Source organism: Vulpes vulpes, chromosome 14, assembly GCF_048418805.1.
Source record: "Vulpes vulpes isolate BD-2025 chromosome 14, VulVul3, whole genome shotgun sequence".
Classification (NCBI taxonomy): domain Eukaryota; kingdom Metazoa; phylum Chordata; class Mammalia; order Carnivora; family Canidae; genus Vulpes; species Vulpes vulpes.
In genome coordinates, this window is record NC_132793.1 from 74893601 (window position 1) to 74907550 (window position 13950).

General features: G+C 39.9%; 1 protein-coding gene across 2 annotated transcripts; it reads left to right on the forward strand.

Moving 5' to 3' along the window:
* Positions 1-4401: 4401 nt before the first annotated feature.
* MTX3 (metaxin 3) lies at positions 4402-13051 on the forward strand. 2 transcript variants are annotated; one of them, XM_025998252.2, is made up of 9 exons: positions 4402-4509; positions 4965-5034; positions 5409-5485; positions 6411-6503; positions 6998-7180; positions 7324-7400; positions 7882-8039; positions 9289-9377; positions 12681-13051. In XM_025998252.2, the coding sequence occupies exons 1-9, from the start codon at positions 4429-4431 to the stop codon at positions 12789-12791; spliced, it is 939 nt and encodes a 312-aa protein (XP_025854037.1). In that variant the 5' UTR covers positions 4402-4428; the 3' UTR covers positions 12792-13051. The 2 variants fall into 2 exon arrangements, with proteins under 2 accessions (XP_025854037.1, XP_025854038.1); XM_025998253.2 differs by lacking the exon at positions 9289-9377 and having other exon boundaries at positions 12681-12809.
* Positions 13052-13950: the final 899 nt, after the last annotated feature.

Sequence of the window (13950 nt, forward strand, 5' to 3'; positions counted from 1 at the left end):
CTGTCTATGGCTCTCACTTGATTTGTCTCATTCACACTAATTTATTTTTTTTCCTTCATACTAATTTAAATATGACCTTTGTCACTGTCAGCAACGCTTCCATTTTTTTAAAGTTTATTTATTTATTTATTTATTTATTTATTTATTTATTTATTTATGAGAGACAGAGTGTGTGTACACACAAGTGGGGGAAGGGGACAGGGAAGGATGGATAGAGGGGGAGGGCGAGAAGAGGGAAAGAATCCCAGGCAAACTCTGAGCTGAGTACAGAGGCTGATGCTGGGCTCTATCTCAAGACCCTGAGATCATGACCTGAGCCAAAACCAAGAGTTGGTCACTTAACCGACTGAGCCATCCAAGTGTCCCTCCATTCATTTATTATTAACTTCTCAGTACATGCTCTAAACTTTTCTCTTTCTTTTTGAAACCCCAATCTCTCTCTCAGGCTATTTGTTTTCTAATGTAACAGAGAAATTTGAAAGTAACTGGTTTAGGCTAACTTAGTGTTCCACACTCTCCTTGAATCTTCCTTTGGTGTCAGAGAGAAAGCCTCTCTCATTTTCAATGCCAGCTCCACTGCTCATGCACCTGATCGCAGCCTTTCAACTCCTTAGGGTAATTCTGAGAACCCTAGGAATAGGATACTAGACATTTTTCTTTCTGACATCTTCAGACTTTTGCTCAGTAGTGGCCAATTTTGTCTTCATATGTATGTAGATTCACTTTGTCATCTCCTTCAAAACATTGATCTTAAGTTTTCTGCTCCTGTTCCATTCCTTTCCTTCCTTTATCTGCCATATGCCTGAGGATCTTATAATTGTCCTTTTTCCAAATACCATGTCCTTCAGCAATGTCTTGCAATTTGATTTCTCACATGCTCAGTACAAGGGTGCCAGGTGATTTTCTTCTAATAATATTCACCAGCCACTGCTTGGCAAAGGCCTAATGGAAGAGGTGGGACTTTAGCTGACTTTGCAGGAAAGATGGGTGCATTGGATTTAGATTGGCACAGGGAAGGGATTCCACATGGGTTATGCTACATTAGTCAAGTCATAGAGATGAGAATGACTATGGCAAAGAATCTTAAATAAATGGATGATGAATTTGATAATAAGCTGGAAACTTATCAGGTAGAGTGTTGATTGACTCACTTGGGAATCAGAATTGGTGATATTGGATGGCATAGTGGTTAACCACATAGTGGTTAAGAGTATGAGCCCAGATGGCCTAGGTTTGAATCCTGCTTTTACCATCTACTGGCTAGGTGAGCTTGGGAAGGTTAATTAACATCTTTGTACCTTAATTTCTCTCTCTGAAAACAGTTGAACATAACAGTACGTACCTAATGGAGCATTATGAAGATAAAATGAATTTTGTCAGATACGTAAAATAATTTCTGGCATGTAGAAATTGCTCCATGAATGTTAACTATTATTAAATGCTTATTATATGACATAGCATAACAGTACCTCAGAGGTAAAAGAACTCTCTCTTCATGAGTGAATGAGTTGAGGAATAAATGTAAAATGGTTACCTCAAGGTCTTATGGTTAATTAGAGGCAAAATCAGAAACTAACTCTTCTGATTTCTGTTGAGTATTTGCTTTTCCTCTGAAAGGATTTTACATCTGAATGTGGAACTAAATTACCGAAGTTTAGAGTTGAAAGGGACCTTCAAGCATCTTTAATCCAACTTTCTCACAAATAATCTTACTAAGTGATCACTCACCATAAGGCTTTTATCTTTGTTGACAGCACCATTTCACAGATTCTTAATCACCCAGACAAAAAGATCCTACTAGAACTTGCACCATGGCTTTCAAGTTAGGAAATACATGAGGGATAGAAATTGATGCCTAAGTCAGGCCCCCTGAGTTCACATGACTGTCACTAGATGAGGCCATTTTTAGTGTCCATCTTTTAAAAAATAAAATTTCTTTTTCAGGGAAAACATTGTCTGGAATACTCATTAAAAAGCTGTGATTCAAGTCATCCCACACATGTGTGAATGTTTTGCAGATAATATGCTTCCTGGTAGGAATCTGAAATTATGATTTTGATGAACTCTGAACAACACACTTTAGCAGCCAGAAAAAGGCACAGGGGCCAACTACCCATACCAGGCATAATTCCTGAAGGTTTCAACTTTCTGTGTGGTTCTCTGGAACAACATTCAGCCTGGTTGTGCAATCAGCAGCACTGGGATTTTAAAATTCAATCTAGCAAATACAGACTCTCGGGAGGAACTGCAAAAATAAAAGATTGCTATTAAATAGACACAAATAAACCTGTGTGTAAGGATTCTCTCATCAGATGCAGTGGCATGCTATTTTCTGTCTCAATTCAGAAATGTTAGGAGGAGAGATTTAATTTCTCTTTAATGCAAATGAAATTGTCATATGTAACAGCAGCAATAAGGGAAAAGGCTGAACTAACTACATTACGTGTCCACAAAAAATGTTCATCCATTACCTACTCCTCCCCACCCTGCAAATAAGACTCAGGTAATCCATATTCTCTGTGTATGATTATTTTAAATATTTTATTTATTTGCATATGCACGAGAGAGCACGTGGGGCGAAGGAGGGAGAAGGACAAGCAGACTCTGCACTAAGTGCAGAGCCCCATGTGGGGGCTCTCGATATGGGACTTGATCTCATGGCCCTGAGATCATGACCTGAGTCAAAACCAAGAGTTAGATGCTTTACTGACTGAGCCACACATGTGCCCCAAGCTGTATATGATTATTTTAAATGCCTGATTGCAGTATACAGACTCCAAGCTTTATGGCTTAGGATTTTATTTAATTTATTTATTTATTTTAAGATTATTTATTTATTTATTCATGAGAGACACACACAGAGAGAGACAGAGAGAGAGAGGCATAGACACAGGCAGAGGGAGAAGCAGGCCCCATGCAGGGAGCCTGACATGGGACTCGATCCCTGGTCTCCAGGATCACGCCCTGGGCTGAAGGCAGGCGCCAAACCGCTGAGCCACCAGGGATCCCCTATGGCTTAGGATTTTAACCCTCAAAACAGGGAGGTCTGATTTTTTTTACCTGAAAGTTGAATTACTTTTACATTGAAGACTGAACAGAGAGCTTCTACTGCTCCCAGACAGGATGCATCATTCCTGGTTTGTGCTTCCAAAATATTTTATTTGCACCTCTAACTTTATTCAGGATAATCTGACTTCTAAACTCCGGAGCATAGAGTTTATGTCTTACTTATCTCTGTCCTCTCAGAGCCTTACAGTGTTTTGGATACAGTAGCTGCTCAATGAAGGTCTTAACATTTGGTTTCAATGGTACATATATTAATTTCCCATTTATAAAGTATTATTAACACATTCCCTTGGAGCCTTTGATATACTTTATCCTTCCCATTTCTGAGAACTCTTGCCTTTGAAACATGGAAAAAAAAAAAAAGACTTTAGCGTATGGATGCTATAATTTACCTAGAGAGTGCCTAGCAAGTATTTGTTGAATTGTAATTTTATGAAAATTTGCAGAGGAGGTTTCTTTCGAGCTTACTGTTGTTTAAGGGGTCCAACTACCCCTTAAAGGAAAGGAAAGAACTCAGAGAAATGACTGGGAGGCTGTCCTAGAAAGACTGCTGCACCTTGTAGAGGAAGGACCCAGCAACCAAGTCCTAGTTCCAGCATCCTGTAAGCACAATGGGATCGTGGCATTCTGAAGGCCTGTTTTTCCTCCTCGACAGTTTCTCTGAGAAACTGTCAGTGTGATGTTCAAAAAAACCCATTTGGTTCTTGCCCACAGATTCAGCTTGGCTATATGATCTGCAGAACCCAGCAGAAAATGAAATGGGGGCGCCTGGTGGCTCAGCCTTGAGCATCTGCCTTTGGCTCAGATCGCGATCCCGGGGTCTTGGGATCAAGTCTCACATCAGGTTCCCCTGCAGGGAGCCTGCTTCTCCCTCTGCCTGTCTCTGTGTGTCTCATGAATAAATAAAATTTATAAAGAAAGAAAATGAAAATGGAAGGCCCCTTGTTTGAAAGTTAAGAATTTCGAGACAATGGCCCCAGAACATTCAGGCAATTCTGGGTCCTTGTAAGGCAACTCATCTCCCTCTTTGTCATGATTTTAAACACTACGATCTGGGGTATTCTGCAAAAGGGTTTTGCAAATTTGCAAACGGGATTTTGCAAATCAAGCCCCAGGCAGTGATGCTCGGAGGCTCTGGGGCACGTCGGGCATCCACTAAAACACCTGAGGACTGCCCGGCGGGTCCAGCTCAAGGGCCGGGGCTCGTAAGCACAGGGCCCAGCCGGTCCCAAGCCGGCCCCTAACCTCCGCCCCTCCGCGGCGCAAAGGTGCTCGTCCCGCCCTCGCTCCGCCCCGTGGTTCAACGTGCCGGAAATTGAGCCGCTAAGTGCTTCCGGTGGTGCAAAGGTCGGTCCCGGCAAGATGGCGGCCCCCTTGGAGCTCAGTTGCTGGGGAGGTGGCTGGGGGCTCCCATCGGTGCACAGCGAGTCCCTGGTGGTGATGGTGAGGCCTCCCGGCGGGCCAGGGCGCAGGAAGGAGGGGCGGGGCCCGAGGCGCGAGGCCGGCCGGGCGGCGGTCCCCTGCGGCGCTGCAGGGCCGAGCCCGGCCGGGGCACCTCTCGCCGCGCTCTGCGGGCTCCTTCCCATGGAGCCCCAGCCTGGCCTGTGAGCCCGCCGACGCCCGGCGGGAGAGCCCGAGCTTCCCCGCTTGGCCCCGAGTCTCCTCGGCCATGCACAGCTCTTGGGGCGGTGCGCGCGCGCTCTGCACCCCCAGAGCTTTGGGGGGCCAGGTGCCCGAAGGCTGCGTGGCGGGCGCGCGTCCTCGGCAGGACCTGTGGAGGGTCCCAGCCCGCGGGTCCGGCCTCTCGGCTGTGGGGCCGCCGGGCTGTAAAATAAAGCTGCTCTGCGCGTTGGCACCGCGCGCTCACTCTAAATGTTCTATTGCAAACTTTGTTTCAGGCCTACGCCAAATTTTCTGGCGCACCCTTGAAAGTCAGTGTCGTAGATAACACCTGGAGAGGTTCGAGAGGTACAGTGTGAACATTTCATACACCTTGGGCTCTGTTAAATGACCCCCCGCCCCCGCCCCCGCCCTTGGAGCCAGGAGGCACGTGGCCGTGCAGTGCAGTACCTTGGGCTTTTCGTTTCTTCTTACCACGGCCCTGGCTGTGTGTTGCTTATGGTTTGCCCATTCGGGGTAATACTTTACAGGCCCGATCAATGGGAATTATGAGAAATGCCAGTGTTCTCCAGAGCTGCTCTGTGAAATTGCAAAAAAAACTAGGATGAGCTTGCTCATTCTTACCCCCTCCAAGTGTGCAACTGATACAGTTTTCTAGGGGATCAGAATCTCTTCGGAGGAAATAGAAACATTTCCTTGTATGTAAACTTTTTGATTTATAGGGGATGTACCAATTTTGACGACTGAAGACAACATTGTTTCTCAGCCTGCAAAAATATTAAACTTTTTAAGGAAACAGGTGGGTGGTTCCTTTTTAACATGTTCCTTGCATGTTACTTAAAAAAAAAAAAAACCCAAATATTCTAAAGTTTGGGTTTTTTTTCTTTAATTCTTTTTTTTACCAACTCAGTAGATAATTGGAGATACCTCGGGTTTCATATAAAAATAGACTTGAGAATTATTGCTCTGAATCATGAGTTATATTATGATTTGAAAGTCCTATAATGAGGTATACTCAATTTATATTTTCATGTACTTTTTTGGATTTTATTGAAATCGAGACATATGCAGATTCAATGAAGCCATCTTCACCATTCATTGATGTGATTGTCAATTTAGTCACAAAGCTGCTGTGCACCTTCTGCTACATATGCCATCTGAGTTCCACCAACTAGCAGCTATTTTATTTTTAAAGAACTCTCAAAGGGAGAGTTGCAATCAGATATTTCATTAAGTAATGTATTTAAATTGCATGAGTATGTAAAGATTTGTATGATGTATCCATAATATTTAAACATGTAAAGACTTTTATAAATACCAAAGTTATGGGTTTTTGTTAATACTTTCTTAAAAAAATAAATCCTATGTCAGCAAATTTTAGAATTTTTCTAAATTGGAAGGTTTTTTTTTTCTTTCTTTTTCCATGGGAAGAAATGCAAACAACTAGAACTTTTTGCTTATTGTTAAAAATAATAGCTTGTGTTTATTAATTTTGTAGTTTTTGCCATGCAATAAACTAAACTAGGTCATAATCACTGAATTATAGCAGTTAACCAAAGCGTAATACTTACTGACCTTTGTGTGTGAAGTTGTGCTAAGAACTGTATTTGCATTAAGCAGCATTTGTCACTGAGTTTGTATTTATTGTTCTGCCTTTTAATGTCATTTTTCCGTTTTTGAGGAAGAATAAGAATCTTGTTTTTCGGTTTTATATTTTTTAATAGAAATATAATGCTGATTATGAACTCTCAGCAAAGCAGGGGGCAGATACACTGGCTTATATTGCTCTCCTCGAAGAGAAGCTTCTTCCTGCAGTGGTGAGTATTGGTATTGGAGTGACCTACTAAAAATACACCTAGTTCTATTTAGAAGCAATGTAATGAAAAAGGTTCAAGAGCGGAAATTGCATTTATGTATTAACCTTGATTCGTTTATGTTACTGTGAAACTGGATTCTCTTAGTCATTCAACTAAGACATGAAACAATGAATGCATTTTGGAAATAAAAATTATTTGTGGAAGATGGAGTTGTTTGTTCCCGTGTATAACTATCATTCATTCATTCAGCAATTAATTATTGAGTGCATATGTGCCAGGCCTTGTCTGGGTGCCTGGGATATAGCAATCAACAAATCCATGTGTTTAAAATCTTGTTTTGTTCTTGAGTCATTCTAATTGGGAAAGTTGTATGAAGCCACTTTAGAAAAAAACTTTTACACTGGATGACTTCTTGAAATAAAAGAACATGCTTATAGTGGTGGTGGGTTTGTTTGTTTGTTTCTTGGTTTGTAGTTGTTTTGTTTGCTTTGCAGCTTCACACATTCTGGGTTGAGAGTGACAATTACTTTACTGTGACAAAGCCATGGTTTGCTTCACGAATTCCTTTTCCCTTGAGTTTGATCCTGCCTGGAAGGATGTCTAAGGGAGCACTGAATAGAATTATCCTGACCAGAGGAGAGCCTCCCCTCTACCACCTCCGAGAAGTGGAAGCTCAGGTATGGTTGGGATTACTTTCAAAACAAGGGGCATCCGGAGGAGGGACAAGAGAGACAACAGATATGAACATACCTAAATGCCTGCCTAACAGGAGTTCTAGAGTATCCTTCCTACTTTTGAGTTGTCATTTCATCCTTATTAGATATACAGAGATGCCAAGGAGTGCCTAAATCTTCTATCAAACAGATTGGGAACATCTCAGTTTTTCTTTGGAGATTCGTGAGTGCATGCCCTTAAAAACCATTTTGATGTTTTTGTATGCATATAATCCATGAGCAGTTATTTAAAGTAAGTCCTCTTGTCCCCCACCCCCCTTTATGAGTTTTTTACTTAAAAGATTTAATAGATTACTATAGTAAATTTTTTCTGTGCATGCTAATCAGGTAGTGACTCAGGATGCTATATATGTGAATTTAAAATATCTTAAGGCTATTCCCACCCTGTTTCCTACCTCTGTGCAACAATTGTGAGTAAAAATGAATCTTTAATTTATAACGTTTCTTCAAATAAAAGAAATGGTTAGGGTATCTTAAAAACTAATCAATAAAGCCCTCATTGCATCATTTTCATAAGCTAAAACATGTAGTAAATCTTTTAAAAGGCTGTATTATATAGTCCAGAATTGCCAAATGTATGAGAAAAAATATTTTTAAGTTAATATTTTCTTTGTGTTTTAAGAAAATCCTTAATTTATTTTTAGGCCATCTACCTTGGATGCCTATGTGTTTGGTTTCCTTGCACCTCTTTATAAAGTACGCTTTCCTAAAGTTCAGTTACAAGAACATTTGAAACAGCTGTCCAACCTGTGCCGTTTTTGTGACGACATCCTAAACAGTTATTTTAGGCTTAGTGTTGGAGGTAAGGTGGCTTCTCTTCAGCTAATCTGTGTTTGCATAGAATATCTGCATATTCTCAGGATGTATAAGCATAATTCATGACTTATTGAAGAAGCTTGTATATTGTCTTTAAATGTTGAATTATAACACTTGAAAAAGTTGCGTTTTTCCAATTTATTCCCGTGTGTTAGTTCCATGTTAAACAGAGAAATAGATACTTACCTTTTGTCTGTTCTTCAAAATTTTATACATTTCTTGCCTCTTGTTCTTTAAATATTGCCCCTTTGAAGTGGATCATTTTCTTTTAAAGTTAACCACAGGTATTTATTGAGTACCTGTTGAAAGGTAGCATTTATCCTAATGCAAATGGGCAGTTATTTTAAATGTTGCTTCTAGCATTTTCCTGCATGAACAGAAATCAGCAGCAGACTGATTTGGGTGAGGTACACTCTCATGATTCCACTACTTGAAAACTGATTGCATCAGACTGGAGGTATTGTAAATAGAGGGTACCTGTCACTTAGGATGTGATTCCTTGGGAGTGTGGGGCCTTGTGCTTAAGTGATTGGGATACAAAATTTGTATTGGGAGAATTGGCAGAAATTGTCCTTTTAAGAAAAACAGTCACAAGGATAACTGGCTTAGGGACAGTTTATTTTTCATTGTGGGTGATGTGTTTTATATAGAGGTAGGGGTTAGCAATTTGAGAGTCATGAAACTAACTTCCAACCTTGTTACTCTGGAGTAGTGATTAGCAAACGTGGCTAGAGGACAAACATGGACTCCTGGGTCCTATGCCAGATTTACTGAATTAGAATCTCATTGGGATAGAGCCCAGGAATCTGTATTTTTTGAGTCCCTCCAAATACTGTGGGTGCCTGGTTGATAGCTGTTTGGGAGTCGCTGCCTTAGAAAGCTATCCCAATCAGTTATGACTAAAGGCCTATTTGGTATGGGTGGGGAAAAGGTACAACTCAGATTCGAGAAGAAAATGAGAACTGCTGTGCTCTTTTACTAATTACTTTGGCTAGCTGCATAACACTTGGCTTCTACTTCTACTGAATAGACAAATTTAATCCTTTTGTTTAGTGTTTGGTTTTGGAGCATTACTATCCCTCTTAACTTTGCCTTCGAACCCAGAATGGTTTTTCTCTTTGCCTAATTTTATTTGTTTTTGGAGGGCGGCCTACTTGGGAGGGTACTTTCAGTCTGAATAGCTTTAAAGACTTTCAAAATTTTCTGTCTCTCTGATTTCTGTCCTGGCTTCTTAGGCATCTCTCCTGCTGGACAAGAAATGGTAGACGCAAATCTGCAGAAACTCACACAACTTGTAAATAAGGAATCCAACTTGATTGAAAAGGTCAAGTTTATTTCAATCATTTTTTTTCTAGTAGTTTAGTATTTTCCTTTCTAAAATTAATATCATAGCTTTAACTTTACCCTCTTAGTTTTTTTTTACCCTCTTAGTTTAAAAGTTTATTTTTTCATAAATCTGCTCAAATATACTTTTACTGCAGTTGTACATAGTATAGTGTTTTGAAGCCAGTAGTAGCCTGATTACTTTCTCTTTTTTTAAAAGATTTTATTTATTAATTTTGAGAGAGAGAGAGAGAGAGAGAGAAGCAGACTCCCCGCTGAGCAGGGAGCCTGATGCGTGGCTCCATATAGGGACTCTGGGATCATGACCCAAGCCAAAGGCAGATGCTTAACCAACTGAGGCACCCAGGCTGGGATCAGGCAAGGCCTGATTGCTTTGATAATGGTATCGGGTTTACTTTTACCACATAATTAGTATTTTTCAAATTAAGAGACCCAAGAGCCTGACCTAAAAAAAAAAACCAAAAAAACACTCTTTGCTTTTCTGTTTCTGTCTGTCTCTGAAGGTTAATGTTTCTTGAGATTGTAAGCACCTGTGCTTGTCCTTTCTTTTTTTTTTTTTTTGTCCTTTCTTATTAATGGCACTTGTGATGTCTTTTTCTTTCTTCTACATAAACTTTTATTTTTTTCCTCCTTCTGTTCCTTCTCTAAATGTTGCCTACAGTTTTTCATCATTGTGGATATTTTGCCACTTTAGGGTTGTTCATTTGGTAAGAGAGAGGGATATTGAAGAAGTGGGTAGGGGAGACGGCCAGTAATGGAAATTTCAAAAGTGAGTCTAATTGGAAAAATACAAGAGAGTTACACATTTTTCCCCCAAGTGTCTGATAAACTTTTTTTTTTCTTATACCAGTGAATGATACTTCATTTTTTCACTAACCAATGAGGCAAAGTGGCCTAATAACACTAGCTCGCAGTTTCTGAGGTCTGAGTAACCAGCAGTGTGTTGTATGAGCTTTATGATTTGTCTCGTTGAATCCTCACAGCAGGTCTACATACTGCAGCTACTCTATCAGCCCTATTTTACAGATGAGGATACTAAAGCTTCGAGAGTAGTGTATGTCACCTCCCCAAGGTCATTCAGCTGGCTAGCAGCAGAGAGGGAATTTGAACCCTGGAAATTGGATTCCAGCGTGGGCTTTGCAGTTAGCTGCAAATGAATGAAATACGTGAGATTCTGTATCCAGTACTGGTAGCACTACTAGCCAGGATACCTCTGCCACTCTCTGGAATGGCCATTCTCTTTCTTGTTATAGTATTTCATGTGTTGTTAGAACGTGAGAAGTGAGTACGGCTGAGCATAAAACTAAAAGACCAGTACTAAAGTTGATATGGGCTGGCTGAACACCAAGTGTGTCTTTTTAGCCCAACTCAGTCAGTCCCACGAGAGGAAATATATTGTGTTTTTTTGTTTTTTGTTTTTTTTTTTTAGATTTTATTTATTCATGAGACACACACACACACACACACAGAGAGAGAGAGAGAGAAAGAGAGAGAGGCAGAGACACAGGCAGAGGGAGAAGCAGGCTCCATGCAGGGAGCCCAAGGTGGGACTTGATCCCGGGTCTCCAGGATCACGCCCCGGGCCAAAGGTGGGTGCTAAACCTCTGAGCCACCCAGGGATCCCCTATATTGAGTATTAAATGTGGGTAGTAGAAGATAATACATATTGTGTTAGACACTTAACTGCTAGATGAAGGCCATGCAGTAGAATTTTCATTTTCTACATGTGGCAAATTCATGACAGACATGTAAAGGGAGCCAGGAAATACCTACTGGTGCAGAAAGGGAACCTAAGAGGCCCTGTCACCACTTTGTACACTTCATTCTTACATCATCATCAATATATGAAAGTTTCCTAACTCTGTCAGGTACTCCTTCCCACCCCTGTTTCATATCTGCTCTTCAGTATGGTTCAGTGTTAGCTATAAGACGTTAGAGCAACAAGTCCTATCGGCTACTATAGTTAACCATTTGGACAGAAGATCTAGAGCTTAAAAAAAGAGTAATGTTGGAGGAACTTAGTTCTTGCAAGAAAAAAACATGACAGCACTATTCAGGTAGTTCACTGGGAATACCTTTTTCCATTGGAAAATTAAGTTAATTTTTTATTCCCTTTGCTTTCCTATAAGTTCCATGTACCTCTGCTGAGACATTTCTTCTGTGCTTTATAAGAGCATCTGGAGAAGATAAGGGAGAGTTTTGCTCTGCACATGCTCATAACACTAGAAAAGCCTGCTTATCAAGTGGGTAATCAGATGCTGTCTGCTGTCAGGTTTGGGATCCTTGGTGGAAGCTGCTTTCCAGTCTTCTGAAGTTGAGCTGATAATGAGCTCAACACTAGGCCTTGAACTTTCACTCTATTTTGGGGCCCCTGCTTAAAGGTAGCTTTCTAAGCTCTGACTCAGTTCTAAATAATCCCACTCCTAGTGTTTCCAGGGATGCTGATGTCCTGCTAAGGGCAAGTCTGAAACTCTTGGACATTTTCTCAATATGCTCTATGGTAATTTGTTTCTCTAGAAGAGAGACTTAGTTTAGAAGAGAGACTTAGCTCTGTTTCTCTAGAGCAGACTTAGAACTGATGCGGTTGTTGTAGTATCTCTGGATTGGGTCTAAACAATTTATCCTTTAGTATATCTCTTCTCCTGGCTTCCCATGGTCTAAATACTTGCAACCTGAAAGAGCTGGTTTTTTTTGAGGGGAGTACAGGTCTTTTTCACTGAGACACTGAGGTATAGTTGAAAGAACAATAGTATTGGAATAAGAAGACTTGGGCTCTAATTTCAATTCATGATACTAGCTTTGCAACCTAATGCAAATTTCTTAACCTTTCTGAGCTTCGTTTTGCTAATATGTAAAATAGGGAATGATACCTTCCATTTTTTTTCTTCACAGTTGTGTTGGGAAGATCAAGGGAGATATTGGATATGAACATAATTTGTAAACTGGGAAGCTCAGTGTCAGAAGTATTGCTTTTTCACTTATTATTGGAAGACCTCTTAAGTTATGACATGGTTGGGTTCAATAGAATATTCATTTTATGGAGTTGTTATAATTTATGATGGCATCAAAGATGAGCAGTATTACTTTTATACATATACTGAGTTAGCTGGTATTTGAGGTACCACATCTTGAGTTCCTGAGAGATTGTAAGGAAAAGGTTCTCAAGCAGTCCTGGAACCCTATGGTTCTTTACTCTTCTAGGCTATAGTTTGGATGGGGAGACCACAGTCCACATAAGCGGTGCCACAGCCATCAGTCAGATTACCTTTTGTACTTTCCACAGATGGATGACAATCTTCGCCAAAGCCCTCAGCTTCCTCCTCGGAAACTGCCGACACTTAAATTGACTCCAGCAGAAGAAGAAAGTAATTCCTTACAACGACTATCACCGTGACAGTCATCATGCTTTGTGTCCACAGTCCTTTGATTGTTGCTGTAATGTCTTACACTACATGTGTGAGAGCAAAAAGAAAATACCACTAGTAGGTATACGGAAGGCTCTAAAAAGAAATTTTCTATGACATCTAGTTTCTCTTAATTAGGAAGCTTGTATTTTAGCTTGGCAATGCACTTTAGATAACATCAAAGTGAATACTAAATGAACTTGGGGAAAAAAGAAAACACACTGTACTGTACATTTAAAAAAAACAAAAACCCTGCCTTAATCTTGGCAGATTTTTGCCTTTAGTTCACGCTGCTGACCAAAAGCTACAATTCTGTTCTGAATGTGCACTCCTATTTATTCCAATTAATTTATTTAGTTTTCATAGAACAGTTTGAATGTCTAATATGTGGCTGTTTGAGGCTTTTTTCTTCTGTTTAGAAATTTGATGCCTATTTTAGACGTTAGGAAAAATGTAATATTCTCATATTCTATTTACTTCAGTAGAAAAGCCTGTATTTAAAAAGCAATGTTGGAATGTGCTTTTTAATTATGCTCTCAGAAGTGTAATCTTTTGGGTGATTAGTACTATATATATATATATGTATATATATATATATATATATATATATATATATATGGTATTATCCTATGGTGTGTGTGTGTATATATATATATATATGGTATTATCCTATGGTGTATATATATATATATATATATATATGTCTGAGATATATATATTTCAAAGGTGGTCACATATAATATTCATCTGACTATATGCACTTCTGTGTAACATTTGTATTTGCACATGTATTCATTATAAGGTTAGCAGGGACTCTTTAGTTTATTGGACCAATGGCAGCTTTAGACCTATATATTTATAGTCCATTTTTAACTCTAGTCCTCTCTTTCTTGGATTAATTTCAGGAGAATTGAGTGTGTTGGTCATCATTATTACGCCAGGCTGTGAAGTCTTACTGAAGCTTGCCCAGTTGTCAGTCACTTCTTGGTTAGAGTAATGGAATTACCTATTGTGTGCTTAGTCTGAGTTCACCATGCTTGGACCAGTGTTCAGACCAGGGTTCTTTCCTGAGGAGCCTGTCATGTAGTCAGAAGCTTTTATGGCAACTTATCTTTTCCCATATAGTTTAACTACAGTTGAAGGGTCTAA